Genomic DNA, 26436 nt, shown 5'->3' on the forward strand with positions numbered 1-26436 from the left:
GGCTTCCGGAGCGGCTCCCGCGCGCCAGAGGCGTCATGGACAGAAACCCTTCGCCGCCGCCGCTCAGTGGGGACGAGGACAAAGAGGAGGCGGCCGGGGGTGACTGCATTGGCAGCACCGTGTACAGTAAGCACTGGCTCTTCGGCGTCCTCAGCAGGCTCATCCAGGTGCGGAAACTCGCGCCTCTCATGGGCTCATCGTACGTTCCCCTAGACTCTCGCCCCGCCTCTGGCGGCCCCCTCCAGCCTTGGGAGCCGCGGTCCCCACGGCGACCCCTTCCCAGGCCCCAGAGGCTGGGTCTCACCCCTTGCGTCCTGGCGGTCTCCGCGGACCCCAAAGCTGCCGGGATCCACTCCCTGTTACGCCCAACACAAAAGGAATTGTAATTGCAGGGATGCTGAATGCTTGCAGTTAAAATATTTTACTTTTGCAAATTTTCCAAAAAACATGACCATGTAAACACATTGCTAGGTTTTTGCTCGCCATTCCACTGTAATTCTGGAATCCCAGGTCCTAACTGAGAAATCTCTTGGACTTAAAGTTGTAGAATAAATGCCGATTTTGAAGTCGTACAACCCAGATACCAAAAGCGAGGCTTGCCCTGTGTGACTTTGAGCAAGTCGCCTAGCCGATTTCTTTCTCGGTTTCTATAAAGTGGGATGATAACATATATGTTATTTTATATAGGGTTAATGTGTAGATGAACTAATATTATAGTGGTCATAGAGTGCTTACCATAGTGTTTGCCTTACAGGAGCCTCTCAGTAAATGTGAACGTTCTTATGTTTCCCTTACTTTTTCCCCTACTTCCAATCACTGTCCTCTCTAGCGCATCTTCTACACAGCTGCCAGAATTAAAAAAAAAAAAAAAAAAAGTTGTCCTTGGGAACTCATCATACTTTCCTTTGCCTTCAGGAGAAAAATGCAGATTTCTTTGCTTGGGCTCTTTGCAACATTTTCAGATTCACCTGCCCATGACACACTAAACTGTTCAACATTCCCCACACATGCTAGGCCCTTTCTTGATTCTGAACTCTTGTATTTTCTTCTTACGCTCTTCTCTCTTCTTCACATGAAAACTCCACTTCCTCCTCAGAGATTTAGCTTCATTATCACCTCCTAAGAGAAGCTGGGAAGACTTCTTCCAGACTTAGGTCATTGGTCCATCATTTTTATTCTTACAGTTCTTTGTCCATAATTCATTTGAATCACTTTGCCTTTTCTGTTGTATCAGTTTGTGTGTCTTTTCCCCACTAGATCCTAAACTATTTGAAAGCAGGGGATTAAATCTTATTCATCTTTGCATTTCTACCCCAGTGCCTAACAACAGTATTTACCCAAGGTACCCAGGGTATTATTATTATTATTTTTGCTTTTTAGGGCCACACCTGCGGCATATGGATGTTCTCAGGCTAGGGGGCAAATCGGAGCTGTAGCTGCTGGCCTACACCACAGCCACAGCAATGCAGGATCCGAGCTGTGTCTGTGACCTACACCACAGCTCACTGCAACGTCAGATCCTTAACCACTGAGCGAGGCCAGGGATTGAACCTGTGTCCTCGTGGATGCTAGTCAAATTCGTTAACCACCTCGCCATGATGGGAACTCCCTAATTTTTTTTTAAATAAGCTTTTTACAAGAGAAGATATTTTGAAGATGCTGTCTTTGTGACTTCTAAATGATTTGAGGATATCATTACTTGAAAAGTACTGTGGACAGCCTTTATTCATCTCCATTTGTGTTTCTGAAGATTGTTAGCCCTGAAAACACCAAATCCAGCTCAGATGATGAGGAGCAGCAGATGGAGCTTGATGAAGAAATGGAGAATGAAATTTGCAGAGTATGGGATATGTCAATGGATGAGGTACGGTTTGGAAATGAAACTGAAAAGACTGTTGGGTAAAGAGGTAGTGAATGGATTTTTTTTTTCAAAGGTTCAGTCCCAAAGTCTCTGGGAAAAAAACTTTAATACCTGTAGTTATTCCTATATATGGTACAGGAAATGAGGTCCCAGGAGCTATAAATGCTAAACCTTTGTCTTTGAAGGTAGAGAATCTGAGTGACCTTACATTTGGGCCGCTTAGATAGTTCTCATGAATGCTGCAATACTTGTAGCCCAGGGAAGGTCTCATACTTACTTGCCTAAAAAGAACACTGCACTTATATTTGAGAGCAGGTTCAGAGTTAGGAGACCACTGATGCACCACAATTAAATTAGAAGAAAGAGACAAGAAAGAATTACATGTATATAATTGCAGTTATATTTTAATGTTTGTATCGTATTCTATAGCTTGAAGGCATTTTCATGTATATTCCATTTGCTCTTCACAGTAAGCCTGTAATATTGGTAGTAACCTTAATTTACAGATAAGAAAAGGGGTGTTCCCCTTGTGACTCAGCTGGTTAAGAACCTGACAGTGTCTGTGAGATGAAGGTTCATCCCTGCCCTTGCTCAGTGGGTTAAGGATCCTACATTGCTGCAAGCTGCTGTGCCGGTTGCCGCTGTGACTTAGATCTGGCGTGGCTGTGGCGTAGGCTGGCAGCTACATCTCTGATTCAGCCTCTAGCCTGGGAACGTCCATGTACCACAGGTGCAGCCCTATAAAGAAGGGGAAAAAAGAGAGACAAAGAAATTAATTGATATACTCTCTCATTTTTATAACCTGGGCTTTTGCTGTAGGTTCCCAATTAAAATCCTGTGTCTCTTTCATCTCCCTTCTGTCCACATTGCCACTCAAGTTTTCTTTTTCCTAAAACACAGATTTAATTGTATTCTTCTGTCTTAAAATTCGTCAGTGGCTACTTATTGTCTTCAACTTTTTTTTTCTTTTTATAGCCGCATCTGTGACATATGGAAGTTCTCTGGGCTAGGGTTTGAGTTGGAGCTGTAGCTGGGGCCTACACTACAGCCCTGGCAACACTTGATCTGACCAGCATCTGTGAGTTATACTGCAGCTTGTGGCAGCACTGGATCCTTAACCCACTGAGTGAGGTCATTTTTAAGAGCAACTTTATTGAGATATAATTGACACACAAAAAACTGCATATATTTTGAAGTATAATTGAAGTATTAAACTCTGTATTTAAAGTATATGATTAGGGAAAAAAAAATTTTTTTTTGGCCACACCTGCAGCATGTGGAAGTTCCTGGGCCAGGGACCAAACCTGCATTACAGCAGTGACAATGCTGGATCCTTATCCCACTAGGCCACCAGGGAACTCCAAGAAGAATTTTTTGTAGGTGTCTGGCTCTTTCACTCAACATCAGTATCATCCAAGTTCTTGTTTACCTATAGTTTATCTATAAAAAACAATACTTTGTGGAGTTCCCGTCGTGGCACAGTGGTTAACGAATCCGACTAGGAACATGAGGTTGTGGGTTCGGTCCCTGCCCTTGCTCAGTGGGTTAACGATCCAGCGTTGCCAGTGAGCTGTGGTGTAGATTGCAGATGCGGCTCGGATCCCGCGTTGCTGTGGCTCTGGCATAGGCCGGTGGCTACAGCTCCGATTCGACCCCTAGCCCAGGAAATTCCATATGCCGTGGGAGCGGCCCAAAGAAATAGCAAAAAAAGACAAATAAATAAATAAATAAATAAATAAAAACAATACTTTGTATTGCTGAGTGGTAGTCCATTATATGTTTATATCATATTGATTCATCTGTTCACCTGTTGATGGATGTTTGAGTTTGTCACAAGATAAAGCTGCTGTGAACTTTGTATAAGTATGTATGGACATTACGTTGTTTGATTTTTAAAGAAAAGATCAAATTGTTTTCAAAGCGTTTTTGTTTTTTTTCTTTTTAGGACCACATCTGCAACATGTGGAGGTTCCTGGGCTAGGGGTCGAATTGGAGCTGCAGCTGCTGGCCTCTACCAGCCTTTTTGTTTGTAGACTTTTTGATGATGGCCATTCTGGCTGGTGTAAGGTGGTACGTGGTAGTGGTTTTGATTTGCATTTCTCTAATAATTAGTGATGTTGAACATCTTTTCATGTGTTTTTTGGCCATCTGTATGTCTTCTTTATGTCTTTTTTAGAGAATTGTCTATTTAGATCTTCTGCCCATTTTTTGACAGGTTTTTTTTTTTTTTTTTTCCCGGTATTGAGCTGCAGAAGATGTTTATAAATTTTGGAGATTAATCCCTTGTCAGTGTCTTCATTTGCAAATATTTTCTCCCATTCTGTGGGTTGTCTTTTTGTTTTGTTTAGGGTTTCCTTTGCTGTGCAGAAACTTTGAAGTTTAATGAAGTCCCATTTGTTTATTTTTGTTTTTGTTGTCATTACTCTAGGAGGTGGATCTGAGAAGATATTGCTGTGGTTTATGTCAGAGAGTGTTTGGCCTATGTTTTCCTCTAAGAGTTTTATAGTGTCTGGTCTTATATCTAGGTCTTTAATCCATTTTGAGTTTATTTTTGTGTATGGTGTTAGGAAGTGTTCTAATTTCATTCTTTTGCTTGTAGCTGTCCAGTTTTCCCAGCACCACTTATTGAAGGGGCTGTCTTTTCTCCATTGTATATTCTTGCCTCCCTTGTCACAGATTAGTTGACTGTAGGTGCATGGGTTTAATTCTAGGCTTTCAGAATTCCCATCATGGCGCAGCAGCAATGAATCCAACTAGGAACCATGAGGTTTCGGGTTTAATCCCTGGCCTTGCTCAGTGGGTTAAGGATCTATTGTTGCCATGAGCTGTGGTATAAGTCATAGATGTGGCTTGGAACTGGTGTTGCTGTCGCTGTGGCCAGCAGCTATAGTTCCGATTGGACCCCTATCCTGGGAACCTCCATATGCTGCGTGTGCAGCCCTAAAAAGCAAAAAAAAAAAAAAATTCTGGGCTTTCTATCCTATTCCACTGGTCTACATTTCCATCTTTGTGCCAGTACCATACTCTTGATGACTGTAGCTTTGTAGTATGGTCGAAAGTCAGGGAACTTGATTCCTCCAACTCCATTTTTCTTTCTTAGGATGGCGTTGGCTATTCTGGGTCTTTTGTGCTTCTAAACAAACTTTAAAATATTTTGTTCTAGTTCTTGGTAATTTGATGGGGATTGCACTGAATCTGTAGATTGCCTTGGGTAGTATAGGCATTTTGGTAATATTGATTCTTCCAATCCAAGAGCATGGTATGCTTTTCCATCTGTTTGTGTCCTCTTTGATTTCTTTCATCAGCATCTTATAGTTTTCAGAGTACAGGTCTTTTGTCTCTTTAGGTAGGTTTATTCCTAAGTATTTTATTCTTTTTGATGTGATGGTAAATGGGATTGTTTCCCTAATTTCTCTTTTTGATCTTTTGTTGTTAGTATATAGAAATGCAGTCGACTTCTGTGTATTAATTTTGTGTCCTGCGACTTTGCCAAATTCTTTGATGAGCTCTAACAGTTTTTTGATAGTGTCTTTAGGATTTTCAAGGTATAGTATCATGTCATCTGCAAATTCCAAATTAATTTTAGAATCAACCTGTCACTTTCTACAAAAAACCTTCTAGGATTTTGGGATTGAGTTGAAGTGATTGATCATTTAGGAGAAGAACTTTATAGATTAACAATGAGTCTTTTGATCTATGAACAAGAGATAGCTTTCCATTTGTTAGGTCTTCTCTAATTTCTTTTAGCACAGTTTTGTAGTTTTCAGTGTTTAAGGCTTTCACATATTTTATCAGTTTTTTATTTTTATTTTTATTTTTTTTTCTTTGCTTTTTAGGGCCACACCTGGGGCATATGGAGGTTCCCAGGCAAGGGGTCGAATTGGAGCTGTAGCCACCAACCTACGCCACAGCCACAGCAACAGCAACTAGGGATCCGAGACGTGTCTGCGACCTACGCCACAGCTTACAGCAATGCTGGATCCTTAACCCACTGAGCGAGGCCAGGGATTGAACCCACGTCCTCATGGATCCTAGTTGATTTCGTTAGCTGCTGAGACACGATAGGAACTCCAACTCCAGGAATTATTAATTGTCATTAAATAAATAAATCCCTGCATGCTGCAGAGAGTTATCCTCATGACAGACAGCTTGATCACTTAGGGTGGAGAGCATCTGCTGCTTTCATTTTGGAGTATGTCTTTGAAAATATTGTTCTCTCTGGCCATGATCTCTTAATAAGTACAGTATGTCTCTCCTAGTCAACAACCATGCAGGTTACCCCAGTTTCAGCTGCTTTGAAGGAATATTGCCTCTCTCTTAGCTGTTCTACCAGGGCCCTTTGAAGTGCATTTCACATAAGCTACATAGCATGTGTTCTAAAGCTATCGCAAATACATGTCTCAAGTTTGGTGAAAATCTGAGGCAATAGACAGCCAGAAACTTAATTTTATTTGAAGATTTTACAATGCAGATTTCCACAGCTAATTGATTAGGTTTGGGGACCCACATTCCTTGTGAGATTAGGCCACATGCCCTCTCCAGGTTCATTGCCCTGTGTGGTGTCTCTTCAGAGGCACTGGGGACTGGGCAAACTCTCCGAAGGAGATGTGAAGCTGTTACATTGTGATCAGCATTTTATTCTGCTGAGGATTTTGAAAGCAAAAGTTCTGATTTTGGGCATGACCCAGTCGGAGTTTTTATGTTTTCTCTTTCGAGTTTTAAGCTCTTAGGAGACAGGAATTATGACTTTTACTTCTTTTTTTTTTTTTTTTTTTTCTTTTTAGGGCCGTACCCTCGGCATAGGCATATGGAAGTTCCCAGGCTAGGGGTTGAATTGGAGCTGTTGCCGCTGGTCTACACCACAGCCACAGCAATGCCAGATCCAAGCCGTGTCTGCAGCCTACACCACAGCTCACAGCAATGCCGGGTCCTTAACCCAATGCGTGAGGCCAGGGATTGACCCTGCGTCCTCATGGATCCTAGTCAGATTAGTTTCTTCTGAGCCATGACAGAAACTCCTACTTATTTTCCTTACTCCCTTTTCTAGCGTTAATACCTGCCAATCAGCAGATGTGCTTGAATGAGTTAATGAGAGTTCCTGGTGGGTAGAAAGATCATTAAGGTAAAGACATACAACACAGAAGGAGGAGAACAGTTCTCTGGAATATCACATTTAGCTTAGATTTGTTTATGGAATTGTTCCAGTGCCAGGGAACCACATACCCCAGAGTCGCTCAAACATTACTTTTGTCTGTTGAAACGATTCCTGACCTTAGGTTTTTTTGCCCTTGTGCCTGAAAGGAGGTATATATGGAATTAAATTTCTTTCTGGTTGACTAAGCTATGGGGTTTAAGGAGGAATATTTAGGATCTGTGTTAACACTCATCTTTATTTTCAGGATGTGGCTTTGTTTCTCCAAGAATTTAATGCTCCTGACATATTTATGGGCGTATTGGCCAAATCCAGATGTCCTCGATTAAGAGTAAGTATGTGCGTTTCTAACGCTGCCTCTTTGGAGCAATAACAGTGGGTAGTGCTGGGTAGTCTCTTTCTTTTTTCTCACTTAATGTTCTTACTGGCTACAGATCAGTCTGCAGATGTTTATTGATGATTACCAGGTACTAAGTAATGTGCTATGTAAAATTATTGGTCATACAATTTTAGATTTAGGCCGGACCAGGGAGATCAATACTTTCATTTAACAGCTCTGGACACCAGATGGGCATGACCGTAATTATGCTACTAATATGTGGCAGAACAGGGAACAGTGCCCAGACTGCCCATTTGTCAGTTTATTGCTCATTTTTATTCATAAAGTCCTCCACTGCTTAAACCCCTTCACTCTGGAGTTCCTGTCATGGCTCAGTGTCATGTGTCTGACTAGTATCCATGAGGACTCAGGTCTGATCCCTGGCCTTACTCAGTGGGTTAAGGATCCAGCATTACCGTGAGCTGTGGTGTAGGTCACAGACGTGACTGGGATCTGGCATTGCTGTAGCTGTGGCATAGGCCAGCAGCTTCAGCTACAATTCCACCCCTAGCCTGGGAACTTCCATGTGCCACGGGTGTGGCTGTAAAAAAAACCCAAAAACCAAAACCTCCATTCTGACCTCAGCCTGTTGCTCACACCTTTCCACAATCTGAATTGAAATCATTTTTCTGGCAAAAAATCTACACTCTAGATAGTCCTTCTAATTTATCACAGCCTGTCTGCTCATCTCAGGAGCTTCCTCTGATCATCACCATCTCCTTGTCTCCCTTTGTATACCCTCCATCCCATCTCAATATTCACATCTATTATCCAGGGTGGTACTTTTCTTCCAAGCCTTCTCAAATAAGTAAGCTCTCAGTGGCCAGTGATGATAGTAAATGCACCAAAACAGTTCTCTTACTTTTCTTTAGCGCCATTTAGGTTGCCGTGTGCATTGTATATCATGGATGATTAAGTAATTATAATTACGAACTGCTCTTTCCTGAGTATTTCATTTTACAACTCTGTGAGGTAGGCATTTGTCTCCACTTTGTAAATAAAAGAACTAAGTTTCAGGTTAAGAAACTTGTCCAGGGTCCTACAACTAGGAAAGAATGGAGCTGGGATTGGGGCCTAGCCTGCTTGACTTCACTGTAACCACTGTACTATATTATCTCTCTTTCTTTGAAATTATGAATTACAGAATTATGAATTCTGTAGGATATTTTTACACATTGAATGTTGAATCTAAATTTTATTTACTACAGTGCTCCACCTGAGTTGGGGTCTGATGAACTAATGAACTTCTTTTTCCTTGTGTTGTTATATTAATATAAAGGTTTGATAGTTATGCGATTTTCTCCTGGATATTTCTTACTTAAGTACATTAACTCACAATTAGTACTTAAAGAAAATAAGCTTATGTTAAGAATGGCCCCTTTCAGGAGTTAGTCATATTATTATATTTGTCTGCAGTTCGTAGCCTATTTGTGGCAGCAGTTCTCAGCCTTGGCCACACGTTGGAACCACCTAGGACACGGGCTTTCAAACTTAAGTGTGTTCCAGAATCACTGATTACTGGGTCTGCCCCCAGGGTTTCTGATCCAGTAGTTTTGGGGTAGGATCGAGGAGTTCTAACAAGTTTCCAGGGGATGCTAGTCACATTGGCCCGAATTTTGGGAAGCTTGGCCCTAGGGAGCTTTTAAAAAAATCCCAAGTTAGGCCGTTCCCAGATCAGTTAAAATTGTCTCTCCAAGTGTGAGGCTCCAGCCTTTAAAGTCCCCCAGGTGATTTCAAGACTTTGAAGTTCAGTTAGTCCCTCTTTACTTTTTAAGGGAAATGTGTTAATTTCTTTTCTGCCTCTACTCTATTTTAATCTTTCCCCAACATTTTTTTTTTTTTTTTTGTCTTTTTAGGACTGAATCTGCAGCATATGGAAATTCCTAGGCGAGGGGTCGAATTGGAGCTTCAGCTGCCAGCCTATGTACACCACAGGCACAGGGATGCAAGATCCAAGCCACATCTGTGACCTTCATCACAGCTTGCAGCAATGCCGGATCCTTTAACCCCCTGAGCGAGGCCAGGGATTGAACCCGCATCCTCATGAATACTGGTCGGATTCTTAACCCACTGAGCCAAATGAGAACTGCAATCTTTTCCCAACATTTGGCCGCCTACATTTTATTGAAACTCACCTCACTTTCCTGATCTCTGACCTCTTTAGTCACTTCTTTGTTAGTTTTTTTTTTTTTGGATTTTTACTTTCTTCCTACACGCTGAGTGTGGATTCCTTTTAAGGTGTAGACTCAGATTCCTTATTCTCTCTGTAGGCGCTTCCTTAGTGAGGTCATCCACTGTTTACACCATGAAGTTGCAAATCTATGCCTATGGAATCAAAGTGGTGACCTCCCTTCTAATTTCTGGTGCTCTATCTCCATCTTTCTTCAAGCGTTTTCTATGTGCATGCTGCATTTTCCAATCCAAAATTCCGTATGCCCTAACTCAGTGATTGTACACTTAGTCTGAAAAATCACATGATAGGCTCGGTAAACAATAGCTTCCTAGACTCTAACCTAGAGATTTCGATTCAGTAGCTCTGAGATAGGACTGGGAAATTGGTATTTTTAACATGCTCCCTGAGTCCGTTTTATGTTCTAGCAAGTTTGGAAGCACTCTCTTAAATTGAACTCATTGTGTCCTGCTTCTGCTTTCTTTCTCTTTCTTTCTTTCTTTTTTTTTTTTTTTTTTGTCTTTTTAGGGCCACATCCACGGCATATGGAGGCTTCCAGGCTACTGGTCCAGTTGGAGCTACAGCTGCCAGCCTACACCACAGCCACAGCAATGTGGGATCTGAGCCACATCTGCGACCTACACCACAGCCCATGGCAACACCGGATCCTTAACCCACTGATTGAGGCCAGGGATCGAACCTGTGTCCTCATGGATACTAATCAGATTTCGTTTCTGCTGCGTCACGACAGGAACTCCACCTCTGCTTTCTTTTCCAATATTTATATATATATATTTTTTTTGGTCAAGGGGATCAATCTTACTGGAGAAATGAAACAACTTAAAACCTCAGAGTTATTTTCAACTGCTTTCTCCCTTTCCTCCCATTAAATTATTCCCCTCTCACCTTGAGTCTTTCTCACCTTCATCCCTTCCCACACCTGTCATCACCACCCTCATCCTCTTGCACCTTGATTTCAGAGATGCAGTAAGGTGTAGTGGTTAAATGCTCAGGCTTTGGGACTCTGCTGTTTCCTAGTTGGTGATCTTGGGCAAGTTGTTTAACTTCTCTGTGGTTTGTTTTCCTCCTCTGAAAAATGGGGACAATAATAGTATGTATCTCATAAATTATTATATGAAGTGATACATGTAAAGTACTTAGAGTAGTGCCTGGGTGTAGTAAGTGCTAAGTAAATATTAGCTGTTAGTACTGAGATTATTAACTTCTTTTCTGGTTTTCTCACTATCATGCATTATGCATTTTGTTGCCATAAATAATCATGCTAAAATATTGCAGCATGTTGATCCCTTCCTCAAGGACCTTCATGACTCCAAATAACCGCCTAGATTAAGTCTAAACCCTTCAACATGGCATTTAGGGCTCTTAATTTTGATCCGTTTTCCCTGCCGTATTGGTATCACACTCCTTTCCCACTATAATGCTACAGCCAGGCAGCTTTCTGTAGTGGCCGGTTCCCACCATATTAGTCATGTCCACTCTATTACATTATTCCCTTCCTGCCTTTGCTGATACTTTTCCCCTTGTTTGCCTTCTTGTTTACATATTTGAGTCCTGCCAGTCATTTATGACTCAGTTCATCCATAAGATTTCTTCTTCCATAACTCCTGCCTGCCTTTAATCTTTCTTGATCTTATATCTTTCTTCTCCTCTCAAGTACTCCTGGAAACTTGTCCGGTTAGGATGCAGGCAGTCTACTTCTGTCTACCACTGCCCCCTCTTTTTCTTCCCTCAAACTTGGCTCAGTGAAAGGGTTTTTTCCCAAGTTATTATTTTTATATATGTGTCTTTCACCTCAGAGCCATTGTGACCTCTGAAATTTGATTTGGCAGGAAATCTGTGTGGGAATTTTAGGTAATATGGCCTGTTTCCAGGAGATATGTCTGTCCATCAGCAGTGATAAAAATCTTGGGTAAGTTTTTATTATATGATACATATTTTTTAAAAAAATAGATTCATACTTCATATCCCCAAGGAAATCCCACACATAGGAGAGGCAGGAAAATATGAAGTGTTGTGCTTCCTCTCTCCCAGTAAGCATTCACCAGGAACTTGACTGTGTGTTGATGGTAGCTGAGGGCTTCCACATGATTCAGGGTTTAGTCCTTTTGTATGTATTAGAAGGAAAATTGTCAGCAAGTGGTAAGCCACTTAGGATAAGAACCAGTGGGGCAAAGCTTGAAGATAGAGGCACCTGACCAGAGTTCAAAACAGTTTAGGCTCAGGGAATCCAAGGACCCAGAGCTAGAAACCAGAAAAACTAGACTTGCTGACCAGTGTCACCCTGAGAATTCTGATTTAGCTCAGGGTGTGGGACTTGCCAACAGACTAGAGGATGCAGGGTTGCCCCGTGATTCAAAGGCTCATGTTGCTGCTTGGAGGCTAGTTCTCTTCCACATGCAGGAAAGTTTTGGGCCGAGGGTTTCTAATTGTGGGAACCCTGGTGGTTATTTTAAGAGGTCTGAGAACACCCTCAAATTGTGTGCGACATTTTATGAGTATATTCATTTTCTAGGCAGATGCTGTAGGCTGTTAATCAGAATCTCAAAGAAATTTGTGCCATGATAGGTTAAGAAAACTGGTCTAAGCAGTTATTTTCAGCTAGGGCTGTAGGATTTAATCACAGGATTCAGGTATCTGGGAGCTCTAAATAGAGGTAGTTACCTCTTCTAAGTGTGGAAAGACTTTAAGATCTTAGTTTAAGGTATTTATTCCCTCAGTAATTTACAGTCACTCATGGAGTAAATGACTCAGGATTATGTTTTGATCTTTGGTGATCCCTGTTAAAAATCTGAAAATGAGTAATATTGACAAGTTTCATAAATAACAATTAAGTGCTGATCTTAAAATTATGTGGAACACTTTACATTTCTGATGAGGTATAAATTCGTTTGATGACTTTGGAACAGTTGGGCATCATCTAGTCAAATTAGAAGATACACATATGCTATGACCCATTGATGCTACTTGCAGGTATATGGTAAGAGAACGGTGCACACGTACATTGCGATACTCATACAGAAAGTATTATAGAACCATTGCTTGAAATAGCCCCACAGTGGAATCAACTCAAATGTTCATCAGTAGTGGGCTGGAAAAATTGTGTTGTAGTCATACAATGAAATGTACTGCAGCAATGAATCTGCAGCTACAGGGGCAAGATGAGTAGATCTTAAAGACATGATGTTGGGCAAAAGAACTCACACTCAAAAGAATATAGGCAGTACAGTTTCTTTCATACAAAGTTCACAACCATAACCCAAAATATATAAAATAATTAAACTGTAGAGTAGAGCTCAGAAATAATGGCTGGATAAGTCAGGAGGGTAGTCGGATCTCTAGTTAGGAAAGGGAATTGTGATTTCTAAGGGACACACAAAGGCTGTGATGATGCAGCTCTGTTCTGTCTCTTGCTTTATAATTATTCACTCAGTATGGATTTGCATCTCACAGGTTTCTATGTATATATGCTCTATTTCACAGTTAAAATGTTTAAAAAGTTAAATGGAAACAATGCTTTGGTATTTGAAATGAGAAAAGTGAGGTGTATTGGGTTATTAACGTTGTTGTTTTTGTAGCCAGGTACTATTGCACTGTTTGTATGATTCAGACCCTCCTACTCTGCTGGAAACAAGCAGGTATGCTTTGTTTTTTATGGCTTCTACCTACTTATCCATAAGGGAATCAAGGAAAATAGAGTTGCTCTTTCACTCTTGAATTTCCTTTACTGTTTTTGAAAGATACATATTAAGCTCACATTTATCACGTAGGTTGTTGCTTACTTGCCTTTCCCAGTCAGAAGTGGCCAGTATCTGGGTTGAAAGAATCCGGGAACATCCAGCTATTTATGATAGCATGTGCTTCATCATGTCAAGTTCAACAAACGGTAAGTCTACTGTGTAAACTAGAAAACAAATTTGAAAATTATGTTTAGTTGTTAGGAAACCAGGTAACTGTTTCTGAAGGTCACTTAGCAACTAAGTGTAAGATGAGAAAGTATTTCAGTTCAAGATGTAAAGTTTCTCCTTAAACTCCCAGGATACAGATTTATCAGATCCCCCACCTGAAAATAAAGGAAGACAAGCAAATTTAAATAAAGGTGGTAAAGAAATTGGAGTTCCCGTCGTGGCGCAGTGGTTAAGGAATCCGACTAGGAACCATGAGGTTGCTGGTTTGGTCCCTGCCCTTGCTCAGTGGGTTAACGATCCGGCGTTGCCGTGAGCTGTGGTGTAGGTTGCAGACGCGGCTCGGATCCCGCGTTGCTGTGGCTCTGGCGTAGGCTGGTGGCTACAGCTCCGATTCAACCCCTAGCCTGGGAACCTCCATATGCCTCGGAAGCGGCCCAAGAAATAGCAACAACAAAAATGACAAAAAGGCAAAAAAAAAAAAGACAAAAAAAAAAAACAAAAAGAAATTGCTTTTGGAATCAGTGATGCTTTGGCAAGATTTGACTTCCTTGGACTAGCTGTAGGAGTTTTGATTAGACTTGCTGCTTAAAAAATTTTATTTCTAATTTCAGTGTCTGTTTTATTCTCTGCAGTTGACTTGCTGGTGAAGGTGGGGGAGGTTGTGGACAAGCTCTTTGATTTGGATGAGAAGCTAATGTTGGAATGGATTCGCAATGGGGCTCTTCAGCCTCTGGACCAACCCCAGGAAGATTCTGAAGAGCAACCCGTGTTCAGAATTGTGCCCTGTGTACTTGAAGCTGCCAAACAAGTACGGTAGGTGAGCTCTTTTGTGCAAAATATTCTGGGAAAATCCAGTTGCTAGAAGTATCCTTAGATACATCTTCTTAGTTTCCTTACAGCACATAGCTAATCTTTGTCAGGTTTGATTCACTACTAGTATTTGTGGTGACAATATATTTGCTTTTTGCAAGAATCATAATGGTTGCAAAGTACCTGTTCTCATATTACTTGGCTTGTTCAGCAGTAATTATGATTATTATCTCAAAATCTTCTGCAGTTTATGTAATTTATATCAAAAAGGTTTTCTTTGTGCTTTAATTTCCATCGGACATTTGACAGCTTCTTCAGTTAGTCAGACATTACTTGTTTTCTTTCTCCTTGTGTGTATGAACTAGTCTTAGGTGACCAGCTCTGGGGCTCTGGTGTCTTCCCAAGAGTAGTTACAGTCTTGTAGGTTATTGAACCTGTTTATTGCTAGTCACTAGAAAATTAATTTATGAATTGATCTGCTTATTGGTCAGCTGCACATTCTTGGTACTTTATAGCCCATGTTAATGCTTTTTTTTTTTTTTTATGAGAGTTTTTTTAAAAAAATATTTATTTATTTATTTTGTCTTTTTGCTATTTCTTGGGCTGCTCCCGCGGCATATGGAGGTTCCCAGGCTAGGGGTCCAATCGGAGCTGTAGTCTCTGGCCTACGCCAGAGCCACAGCAACGCGGGGTCCGAGCCTCCGAGCCCCGTCTGTGACCTACACCACAGCTCACGGCCACACCGGATCGTTAACCCACTGAGCAAGGGCAGGGACCGAACCTGCAACCTCATGGTTCCTAGTCGGATTTGTTAACCACTGCGCCACGACGGGAACTCCGTTAATGCTTTTTAATTTTATATCCTTTGTCCATTTTCCCCCCAAACTTGCTTCTTCAGTATTCTGTCTCAGTAAATGGTGTAATCGTTATTCCATTTGGATAACATGGAAGCTGTTACTGACACACTTTTCCTCAGCCCACTCTTTTCCCATGGCCAGTTAACCTCCAAATCTCGTTCCTGACTTTTTCTGAAGCCCATCTGTGCCACCATCAGGCAACTCTCTCTTCCCTGGAGAGCTGCAACATTTTCTTACCTGAGTTCCCAGCCTTGAGGCTAGGGCATTTTAAATCTAGGCTGTAGAACCATCTTTCCAAAACATACACTGATCATCTCACTTTCATGCCTCAAACTCTTCAGTTGCCTTCCTTAGGATGAAGTCCAGATTTTTGAAAAATATGACCTATCAGGCCCTATATAGTACTTCTCCATCCTTATTCCTTATCCTCTGTTTCAACGATATGAAATTTCCTTCATTTCTTCAACTGAACCCAACTCTTTTGACTCCAAGCCATTGCACACCACTTTCTCTCTGCCTCCAACATTTCTTTGCTCCTTCGGGTTTCTGCGTAACCATTTCTCTTAAGATACCTTCCCTGACTCTCCAGACTATATTAAGTCTACTTGCTATGTGGTCCTCTAGCACTTTGGACTTCCTGTAGTGTTAAGTTCATAGTACTTTGTTGTTATTACCCCTTTAATTATCGTCTTTTCTTTTAGACTATAAATTTCATGAAGGTAGGGACAACATCTTCTACATCTGTTTTCCCAGCCTCTGACATAGTGCCTGAAAACAGTAGGCACATGACTGTTTCCTGAACCATCTTATAATTGTTCACTGTCTTTTCATGTAATTGTGTGGTTGAAGAACTAGGATTGTGAGTTTCTAGGAATCCAAAATTGATCATAAAAATGTTAGCTAAGTGGTTTTAGTATTCTCAGCTAGAGAGCTAAGATGATACTGTGAAGTTTTAAGAACATCATTATTGTCAGTGTTTGGTGCCCTGGGCCTTATATTCATTCTGTAAAAGTCTCAGTCATTTTTTGTCCTGATTATTCAAGTAAACCAGAATGATGAAGTATCACCTAGTAGGTTTCTATATTGTTGCTTTCGTGGGGCAGGTCCTTCTTGTCCCGTGTCTGTTGATTGTATTGTGTAATATTTGTTTGTTTTTTGACTGATTCCCCCATTAGAATGCAAGCTCTGGTGAACACAGAGACTTTGTCCTGTCCCCTGTTTTGTCCTTAGCCCTTATGGCAGTCACTGATATGTATTGAATATTTATTGAATAAATGAATGATTGCAATCCCATAGACAGTAAAGTTGATTCAGTGCTTTTGCTTTTTGTATCTAGTTCTGAAAACCCAGAAGGGCTCGATGTTTACATGCATATCTTACAACTGCTTACCACAGTGGATGATGGAATTCAAGCAATTGGTAAGATGTCATATGGGGAATCACAGTAGTTACTCATACAATTGTTTTCTGTTTTAAATTACCGTTTTCTTTGGTCATCTTTATTAAGTACAGAGTCCTGATACTGGGAAGGACACTTGGAATTTACTTTTTGACCTGGTCTGCCATGAATTTTGCCAGTCTGACGACCCACCCATCATACTTCAAGAACAGAAAACAGTGCTAGCCTCTGTTTTTTCAGTGTTGTCTGCCATCTATGCTTCACAGGCTGAACAGGAGTATCTAAAAATAGAAAAAGGCAAGTATAACTTTAGTTCACTAAATTAAATCCTAGTCTATCAGATGCGTTTATTGTTCATTTTATTTCTTTCTCCCATTTTTTAGTGCTTTTATGCCCTTGAATATAATCATACTACAAGCTCAATAAAAAAAATTTATAAAATTTGTGAAGGAGAACCTAGTGCTTGTAATCCGACCATTCAGAAGTAACTACTATACACTCACATCCACATTTTTTTTTTTTTTTTTTGGTCTTTTTGCCTTTTCTTGAGCTGCTCCTGCAGCACATGGAGGTTCCCAGGCTAGGGGTCTATTCGAAGCTGTAGCCACTGGCCTCCGCCAGAGACACAGCAACTCGGGGATCCGAGCCGAGCTCATGGCAATGCTGGATCCTCAACCCACTGAGCAAGGCCAGGGATTGACGCTGCAACCTCATGGTTCCTAGTCGAATTTGTTAACCACTGTGCCATGATGGGAACTCCACATCCACATATTTTTTTGCCTGTTTTTTTTTTTTTTTTTTTTTTTTTAAGTCTTTTTAGGGTCAAACTCATGGCATGTAGATGTTCCCAGGCTAGGGGTTGAATTAGAGCTGCAGCTGCTAACCTACGCCACAGCCACAGCAATGCCAGATCCGAGGTGCATCTGTGACCCTTATCACAGCTCATGGCAACACTGGATTCTTAATTCAGTAAGGCCAGGGATTGACCCTACGTCCTCATGGACACTATTCGGGTTCGTAACCTGCTGAGCCACAACAGGAATTCTGTTCAAGTCTTATTTGTGTCTCTCAGTAATGTTTTTTTTTTTTTTTTTTTTTTTTGTCTTTTTGCTATTTCTTGGGCCGCTCCCGCGGCATATGGAGGTTCCCAGGCTAGGGGTCCAATCGGAGCTGTAGCCACCGGCCTATGCCAGAGCCACAGCAACGCAGGATCCGAGCCGCGTCTGCAACCTACACCACAGCTCATGGCAACGCCGGATCGTCAACAACTGAGCAAGGGCAGGGACCGAACCCGCAACCTCATGGTTCCTAGTCGGATTCGTTAACCACTGCGCCACGACAGGAACTCCTCAGTAATGTTTTGTGATTTCTTCATGCAGATCTTGAATATTTCTTATTACGTTTGTTCCTAGCTATTTTACTCTTAAGATACTATTGTCTGTGATGTCTTCTGTTGATTATTGTTGTTGGAATATATGAAGTCTATTGACTTCTGTATATTTTGTGTCTAGTAACTTTATTGAATTCTCTTAATGTTTTTAATAGCACCTGGGGCCAGAGAAGTAACAGTGGCCAGAGTGCAGAGGGCCTGATTTTGCCTTTTATTCTGAATGAATTAAGGAGCTGTAAAGGGTTTTAAGCAGAGAATGGATAGTCATGAGCTGACTTTAATAGAGTCTTTCTGGCAGGTATGCTGTTAAGAAATGTAGAGGGGCAAGGGTACCAAAGTGGGACTAGTTAGAAGGCTGCTCTGAACTTGAGGCAAGAGATGGAATAACTTGGATGAAGGTGGTGACGGGTGGGGGGTGCAGAAATAGTCAGATTCTGGAGTTCCCATCGTGGTGCAGTGGTTAACGAATCCGACTAGGAACCATGAGGTTGCGGGTTCAATCCCTGCCCTTGCTCAGTGGGTTAACGATCCGGCATTGCCATGAGCTGTGGTGTAGGTTGCAGACAAGGCTCAGATCCTGATTTGCTGTGGCTCTGGCGTAGGCTGGCAGCTACAGCTCTGATTCAACCCCTAGCCTGGGAACCTCCATATGCCGCGGGAGCAGCCCAAGAAATGGCAAAAAGACAAAAAAAAAAAAAGAAATAGTCAGATTCTGACCATTTTTTGGTAATGCCAATGGGATTTGCTGACTGTAGGATGAGGAGGGTAAGGAGAAAAGTCAAGCTCTGTCTGGCATTTTTGTTCAAAAGAGTTGCTATTTACTGAGATAGGAAAGACTGGTCTAACACATGTTAAGTTTGAGATGACTACTCAAGTGTCCAAGTGGAGCTGTTGAGCTGACAGTCTGAGTCTGGACCTGAGGGGAGAGGCTTGAGCTAGAATAGATCTTCTAGAACCGTAGTTACTTCTTTCAGCTTGATTCAATGTGGAATGAGAGGAAAGTTAAGATCTTTTACTACCAAAATGTTCTTTTCTTTTTACCATTTGTAGTTTGCTTAATGAATGTCAGTGCATATTATTTGGTACATAGACGTTCATTATAAATTGCCTGTCTTTGTCCCTCATAATACTGTTTTTTTGTTTTTTTTGGGTTTTTTTTGCTTAAGTCCTTTTATATCAGATAGAAAGATCACATCCTCTGTTTTCCTTTTGTTTACATTTGCCCCAGTACCTTTGTCTGTCTTATTCTTTCAGCTTTTCTAAATACTTTATGTGTGTTGATTTCTTTCTTTTTTTTTGTCTCGTTAGGGCCACACCCGCGGCACATGGAGGTTCCCAGGCTAGGAGCTACAGCTGCTGGCCTACGCCACTGCCACAGCCACGCCAGATCCGAGCCACATCTGCGACCTACACCACAGCTCATGGCAACGCCGGATCCTTAACCTCAGCGAGGTGAGGGATCAAACCCACAACCTCATGTTTCCTAGTCGGATTTGTTTCCGCTGTGCCATGATGGGAACTCCTGATTTCTTTTTCATAAATGAGTTAAACTTGTTTAAATGTATTGATAGGTATATTTGATCTGAATGCGGTCATATTTTTCCATTGTACATTTATATCAAAATACCTCAGTATATGATTTATTTGCTTTGTTTTTGTGTGTATTTCTGACATTTAGGAAAGTTTGTATTTTTGTCCTAGTGGTTATAAACTGTTTCAAAATATACTTATATCTGTCCCCCATTTCTTTTAATCCTTAAAATCTAATAACTTAAAAGGTATCTCTCAGTGTTGACCATTCATTGTCAATTTTTCCTGGTACTTTCAAACTACAAATTTTAGTCTTGGGGGTGGAGGGTTTTCCTGAATTATATTTTCAGATATCCTTTTTCATCTTTTTGGGTTTCTTCTTTTACCTGTTGTATTCATTTACTTATTAGAGAGGATAAAAATGTAAGCCTCTTGAAGGCTGAGGCCTAATGCTCTGGTTTGCCACTAATATCTCCAGTACCTCAAAGACAGTGTCTAGCAATAGCAGGTCCTCAGTACATGTGCAGGAATGAATGATTGAGCGGTAACCAAATTTAACTGGGTGATTCCGTGTCTCTTGATTTGTTTGTACAGTAGATCTTCCTCTCATTGACAGCCTGATTCGTGTCTTGCAAAATATGGAACATTGTCAGAAGAAACCAGAGAACTCAGCAGAATCTAACACAGAAGAAACGAAAAAGTCTGATTTAACCCAAGATGATTTCCACTTGAAAATCTTGAAGGATATTTCATGTGAATTTCTCTCTAATATTTTCCAAGTATTAACAAAGGTAGGAAAGATGTGTTAATACTTTCTTCAGCAAAAGAAAGTTTGAGTTGTTTACTGCTCCAAATTTTATTATTAGTGTTATTATTTTTTATTTTATATAAATTTGGAAAAATAGAGAAAGAAAAAACTTATCACCATGAGTTTATTCTCTTAAACTCAGCAGCTCATGTAGTTTGGTATATTTATTTGTGTTTTCCATGTACTTATCACCAGTTTATACAATTTTTAGATGTTCCTCTTTTCACTTAACATACTGTAAGCACTTTTCCTGACTCTAGATCAATTCACTTTGAAAGACTTTTCTCTGAGAGCCAGTTTAATACCCAATTTGCCAAAAAATTAATTTTCAAAATTTATTGTAATCTTGTAAGGTATATTCTTCCTGAATATGTTCAGGATTATTAGCATGTCCTTTCTTTGAGCATATTCTTTCTATGCATATGTTTTAGAAAAAATATGTTTATAAATATAACTATGAAGAATATATTTGTATTCATGAGCTTTTTAAAGAATATTCCTTAAAACGTGTCAGTTATTCTGGTGATTTTTTTTTTCCCTGGTTATATTATCCTGCTTTCCTTTTCCAGATTTAGGATTATTACCTTAGCCTAGTTTTTAAGAAGCTAGGTCGCTGGATTTAGCATGATAATGTGAAGATGACTGAGACATAAATGGCGACTACATATTCCAAAATGTTTTTGATATGTGTAAATGTTGGTTTTACTTGGTCCTTATTAATGTGTGTTATAATTTTTATATCATGTAAAGTTCAATGGTAGATAAATTGTGCCTTATTTTGATTTGCATTTTTGTTATTATGTCAGATATCTTTCCATATATTTGTATATTATTTGTGTTACCCGCTTTATAAATTTATCTATTTTGATTACTTATATAAACTTATGGGTAATTCTATATCTTTTGCATATTCATTGCAAGTATTTTCCCCATTTTTTGTTGTTGCCATTGTTTTTTTAGAGGGAGGGACATAGATGTTTCTTAATTTTCATGTGAGTATAGGAGAAAAGTGGACTGAGAATAAACCATGATATGACAGTTCGGATATGCCGTACTTAATGGAATTTGGACTTAATCTTGAGGAAATTGAGGGGCTACTATAGATTTTTTATTTTAAGCATCAAAATGATGTAGTCTGTTTAGAAAGATTATTCCAAAAGTAATAGAGAGGATTAGAGAGAGCTGAGGCTGGAGACCAGGCGACTACCCAGCAGGCTTTTGTGGCCAGTAATTTTCAAGAATAATCTGAAAGGAGTTCTTGTCATGGCTCAACGAACCCGACTGGTATCCATGATGACTCGGGTTCAATCCCTGGCCTCGCTCAATGGGTTAAGGATCCGGTGTTGCTGTGGCTGTGGTATAGGCCAGCAGCTACAGCTCCAGTTCAGCCCCTAGGCTGGGAACCTGCATATGCCCTCCTGCATATGCCCCCCTAAATAGACAAAAGACCAAAATAAATACATAAATAAATATCATCTGAAAAATAATGAGAGCTTAAATAGTGGAAGTGTGGGTGGAAGGAGATTCAGTAGAGTAGAATTAAACACTTAGGGGGAATGGCTAGCAGCAGAGGAGGAAGAAGTATTGGCTCTACCCCACATTTTTGGTTTGTGCAGGAGGCTGGGTGGGTGGTGGTGCCTTCACTAAAATAAGGACTGAACTGGAGCACACGTTTGGATTACACAAGCAGGAATGATGGTGGGTTCAGTTTGGGACATTTGAAATGCCTGTAGGATCAGTAGGGAATCAGATCTATTGATTTGTATTCATTCACCAGATGTAGCTTTAGAAATTTTCCTTTTTTGACGTCAGATCTTTTTTTGTTTTGTTTTTGTTTTAGGAGACTGTAGCTCAGGGACTGAAGGAGGGTCAGTTAAGCAAACAGAAGTGTTCCTGTGCCTTTGAAAACCTTCTTCCTTTCTATAGCCCTGTGGTGAGTAGGAGTAAGTGTGTAGGTGGCTGAGTTTCAGAGGATTAATAAATGAAAGGTTTTAAGTAAGCACTTGATGTTTGAGGCTGTTGTCAAGAGAGTACCTATAATGCATATAGTTTAATGGCTTTGTCAGATAAATGACTGCTGGATAGTTTGCGGAACTAACCTGAATAGGACCATTCAAATTTTAAGAGAAAGAAATCAACACTGAATTTATAGTACCCCTTTCTGGTATAGCATATATATTAATAAAAAGTAGGATTCTTAGGTACAGTCAGTAGGTTTTTATGGTTTTTCAAATTGCATTTCACATTTGCTATTATTAGAGGCAATTTCAAAATAACATTTTTTAGGAAAATGAAGTATGGAATGTGGGAGTATGAGAATGTGTCAGCAAGGAAGATGATAATAAAACTCTGGTAAATACCAGTTTAAAAGTAAATGAAATGGAGTTCCCTGGTGGCCTGTTAGGGATTCAGCGGATTGTCACAGCTGTGGCTTGGGTTCGATCCCTGGCCTAGGAACTTCTGCATACTGTGGACACAGCCAAAAAAAAAAACCACATCACTTCTTGATGTTTCAAAGGACTCTCCAGAAAGTACCAATACTTTGATCTGAGGATCTGTCAACATTTCTTTTCCATTGGACTGTTTAGAAAACATAGGTTAAAGCATTTTTATAGTAACAGTCAGTATCTTAAAACACTTTTTACTCTACTTATGTTTATTTGGTTCTTTTGTTCACCTCACAGGTGGAAGACTTTCTCAAAATCCTACATGAAGTTGATAAGACCCTTGCTGGTAATCTGGAGGAAAGCTTTCCAAGTTTGAAGGTTCAGACTTAAAAACTCTTGGAATCCTTCTACCCAAGAAATAAACTTTATTTTCCTTGGTGACAGTTGAATTTGACAAGTGGGAAATATTAGACCATAATTGTCTGGTATTATAGGCATACGCTTCTCCTCTACCCTTAGCTCATTTTGTTTGGCATTGGAATCTAGTCTCACTTCTAGAAACTGTCCTCCCCATCTCCCCCTTTTTGTGTTGGTTATGCAATATTTGTCTTCTTGAGGTAAAGAAAGCAAAATATAAGCTTATCATTGAGGTTCTTTTTAGAACATCCGTAGGGTCGGCGAGGATTATCTTCATGCCTCAGCTTCGGCAATGCCAGATCCTTAATCCACTGCGCCAGGCCGGGGATCACACCCATGCCACCACAGAGACAACACCGGATCATTAACCCACTGTGTCACAGCAGGAACTACAATAATTCTTAATTTGATTTTTACACAAGAGTTTTGTATTTGTATCCACTGTAAGTATTCAACTGCACTAATAGAAGACCCTACTATAATAGCTTAATCTGCTAACTTTTATGTATCTCATGCAATAAGAAGTCCAGAGATGGGCAGTCCAGCCCTGATAAGGTGGCTCAGGGACCCTGACTCCTTTCACCTCCATGTGGTCTGCCAGGCAGACCTTTGTGTTCATTTTTATTGTCTCGTGGTTAAGGGAACTATAATATCTCTGGTCCTTTCGTCTACGTTCAGGAAAGAAAAAGGAGAGAGAGGCAAAGGGGGCTTCTCTTAGCAAGTCTTTACCTTTTTATTTGGAAAGGACAGCCTTCCCTGGCCAGAACCATGTGGCATGGCCATCCCTAACTGCAAGTATTTGAAAACAAGTACTTTTTTTCTTTCTAGCCTCTACAGGAGAGAAAGGCAAGAGAGGAGGGAGATGTGAATGGCTTTTGAGTAACCAGCCCGTGGTGTTTGCTGCAATATGTAGACACATCTGTCCATTTTAATTGTATTGAGTCTGTGCTAGATTTATAGTAACAGTCAAAAGCAGTTACTAGTTTAGCTTTGTTACAGTTCAGTGTATTTTTTAGTGTTTTATATATGAATAGAGAAATGCTAACATGGTGATGAAAGCACATTAGCAAAATTCTCTCTCTTCAGAGAAGATAGAATTCCAGTGGTTTAATGTCAGAAGATGATTTGCTTGAGTGACTTTAGATTTTTAAAATTAAGATTGAGGGAGTTTCATAACTTCTGATTATATACAAACTGTGCTAGGTATGATTTCTCTCTCATACTTTATCATTCTTTATAGTGCTTCCTAATGAAACATATTCAGAGAATCAACCAGGTATATGTATAGGAAGCACCCAGTTTGCATTATTTCAGTTACTGAAAGTGGGCTTTTAATGGATTTTAAGAAAATATTAGTTATGAATTAAAAAGCCATCTTTTTATTTTATTTTTTTAATTGTATTCAATTGTTATTTTCCTAATACATTTTTTTTCCTACTGTACAGCATAGTGACCCAGTTACACATACATGTATACATTCTTTTTTCTTGAGTTGTCATGCTCCATCATAAGTGAATAGACATAGTTCCCAGCAAAAAGCCAGCTTTTTAAACCTCTTTTCTGGTACATCCTCTTCCCAGTTTATTGCAGAATCTTTTGGGCTTTAAAGCATTGGTCTGGCCTCATTCCTTGCATTCTTTCATTGAATGACTCTTAGTGATAGAACATAGGGGTACCCTGTGTTTTTTATAAGAGATGCATAATTTCTAGTCTGGAAGTAGTTTTTTATTTTTTTTGTTTTTTGTCTTTTTAGGACCTCACCCATGGCATATGGAGGTTCCCAGGCTAGGAGTCAAGTTGGAGCTGTAGCTGCTGGCCTACACCACAGCCGCAACCATGTGGAATCTGAGCCATGTCTGCAACCTACGCCACAGCTCATGGCAATGCCAGATCCTTAATCCACTGAGTGGGGCCAGGGATCGAACCTTCGTCCTCATGGATGCTAGTCATATTCGTTTCTGCTGAGCCATGACGGGAACTCCTGGAAGTCGTTTTAATGTTGAAAGTGTCCCTGCTGAAAAAAATTGAACTATGAAAGTAAAATCATACTGATTAAACTCTTAATTGGTAGGTTACTTTATGTATGTGTCTTTAATGACGACCTTATCCACAGGTTGAACATGACTTTAACATGAGCTTTTAAAGGCATCAATGAAATCACTCCTACCTGCAGCCAGTACTCAAATTCCACTTTTGTTATCTTTTGATGTTTAAGGTTAAAATGCAGGTAAAGCCCTTAAGAGTAATACTCCCAAGTTATTGTCGTCTTTACCTTGGTGCATAAATTCACATTCTGTTTTCCTGCCTTGGCTTGTAATTAGTTACCCTGAATGACTTTGGCATTTAAGTGGAAAAAAGTTTGAAAGCCACCTCTCTATATACTTTTTTTGGATGAAGCATATGTAGAAATCAAACATAGATATTAAGAAGCAACCTCTGTTTAGGGTTCAGAGAATCATTAGTGCCTGAACTTTTTAACAACGTTTTATATTCTGCTGGACTGGGCTATAGTGATGCTGATCTGAATGTTAACTGTGAATTTGAGTAAATGGAAGAAAAGGAATATTGGGATTATAGATTATCTTGCCTGTTTTAACTGGTATTTTTAAAAAACTCATCAATAGCCTTAAAAAAAAAAAAAAGATCCATTTTAATTTAGAACTGAGCTTTGTATTCTCCTTGAACACATGTTCTCGTTTTACCACTTGGTGACTCTAGTTTCCCCTTTGCTCCTGGGAGAAGTTTGAAGAAGGAGAAAATAAGGTAAACAGCCCTCTTGACTCAGTCCATATCAACATTTTTCTTTTTATTATTGGCAAGAGATTTAATCTAAGAACACTTATTAAAAGTTATGTATTTATAATGAAGTTATATGATGTCTTGAATTTCCTTCAAAATAGTCTGGGGCGAGGGGAAAGAAGTGGGTTAAGGAAGTAGATGAAACAAGATTGGCCATGAATTGGAATTGCTGAAGCTGGGTGGTGGTAGCTGGAGATCTGTTATACTCTTGTCCCTTTTTTTGTATATATTTGAGGCTTCCTGTTAATGTTCTTTAAAAGCAGGTAAATCATACACATGATTTTAAACCTGAATTTAACTATGAATGATACTATTTCTTTTATGTCTAAATAAAACTCAAGCTATTGTATTAGCATTAAATACTCTTGAATTCAGCACAGTGAAAACCAACACAAATTCTTGATAGGAAAGATTATCATCAGTACATGACCAATTATGTAAAAATTATTTTCTTCACTGTTTTGTTTTGTTTTGTTTTTTTCTTTTGTTTTTTTAGCCTTAGCATGTGGAGGCTCCCAGGCTAGGGGTCCAATCAGAGCTGGACAGGCACA

General features: G+C 40.0%; 1 protein-coding gene across 11 annotated transcripts; it reads left to right on the plus strand.

Moving 5' to 3' along the window:
- Nucleotides 1-25953, plus strand: SAAL1 (serum amyloid A like 1). Of its 11 annotated transcripts, none has more exons than XR_014837213.1 (13): nt 1-167; nt 1751-1864; nt 7261-7344; nt 11413-11492; nt 13159-13218; nt 13351-13466; nt 14121-14301; nt 16492-16574; nt 16663-16851; nt 20069-20265; nt 22123-22215; nt 22967-24610; nt 24863-25953. XR_014837213.1 is itself a non-coding variant. In XM_003122940.5 (12 exons), the coding sequence occupies exons 1-12, from the start codon at nt 36-38 to the stop codon at nt 23057-23059; spliced, it is 1422 nt and encodes a 473-aa protein (XP_003122988.2). In that variant the 5' UTR covers nt 1-35; the 3' UTR covers nt 23060-25953. The 11 variants fall into 11 exon arrangements, 4 of the variants coding, with proteins under 4 accessions (XP_003122988.2, XP_005661153.2, XP_013849962.2 ...); XR_014837214.1 differs by having other exon boundaries at nt 20072-20265; XR_014837217.1 differs by having other exon boundaries at nt 16668-16851; nt 22967-25953.
- Nucleotides 25954-26436: the final 483 nt, after the last annotated feature.

Source organism: Sus scrofa, chromosome 2 (genome assembly GCF_054392235.1).
Source record: "Sus scrofa isolate SSC_HxYL_T2T_F1_AM1 chromosome 2, Sscrofa_HxYL_maternal_Yorkshire_Landrace_v2.0, whole genome shotgun sequence".
NCBI classification, from domain to species: Eukaryota; Metazoa; Chordata; class Mammalia; order Artiodactyla; family Suidae; genus Sus; species Sus scrofa.

What these genes read in the sequence shown, in the direction of transcription:
- SAAL1 (XM_003122940.5), top strand. Translation starts at nt 36, where the DNA reads ATGGACAGAAACCCTTCGCCGCCGCCGCTCAGTGGGGACGAGGACAAA. An exon ending in ACTCTGCTGGAAACAAGCAG is followed by an intron (nt 13,219 to 13,350) that starts GTATGCTTTGTT and finishes TTTATCACGTAG; the next exon opens with GTTGTTGCTTACTTGCCTTT. An exon ending in TTCCTTTCTATAGCCCTGTG is followed by an intron (nt 22,216 to 22,966) that starts GTGAGTAGGAGT and finishes TTCACCTCACAG; the next exon opens with GTGGAAGACTTTCTCAAAAT.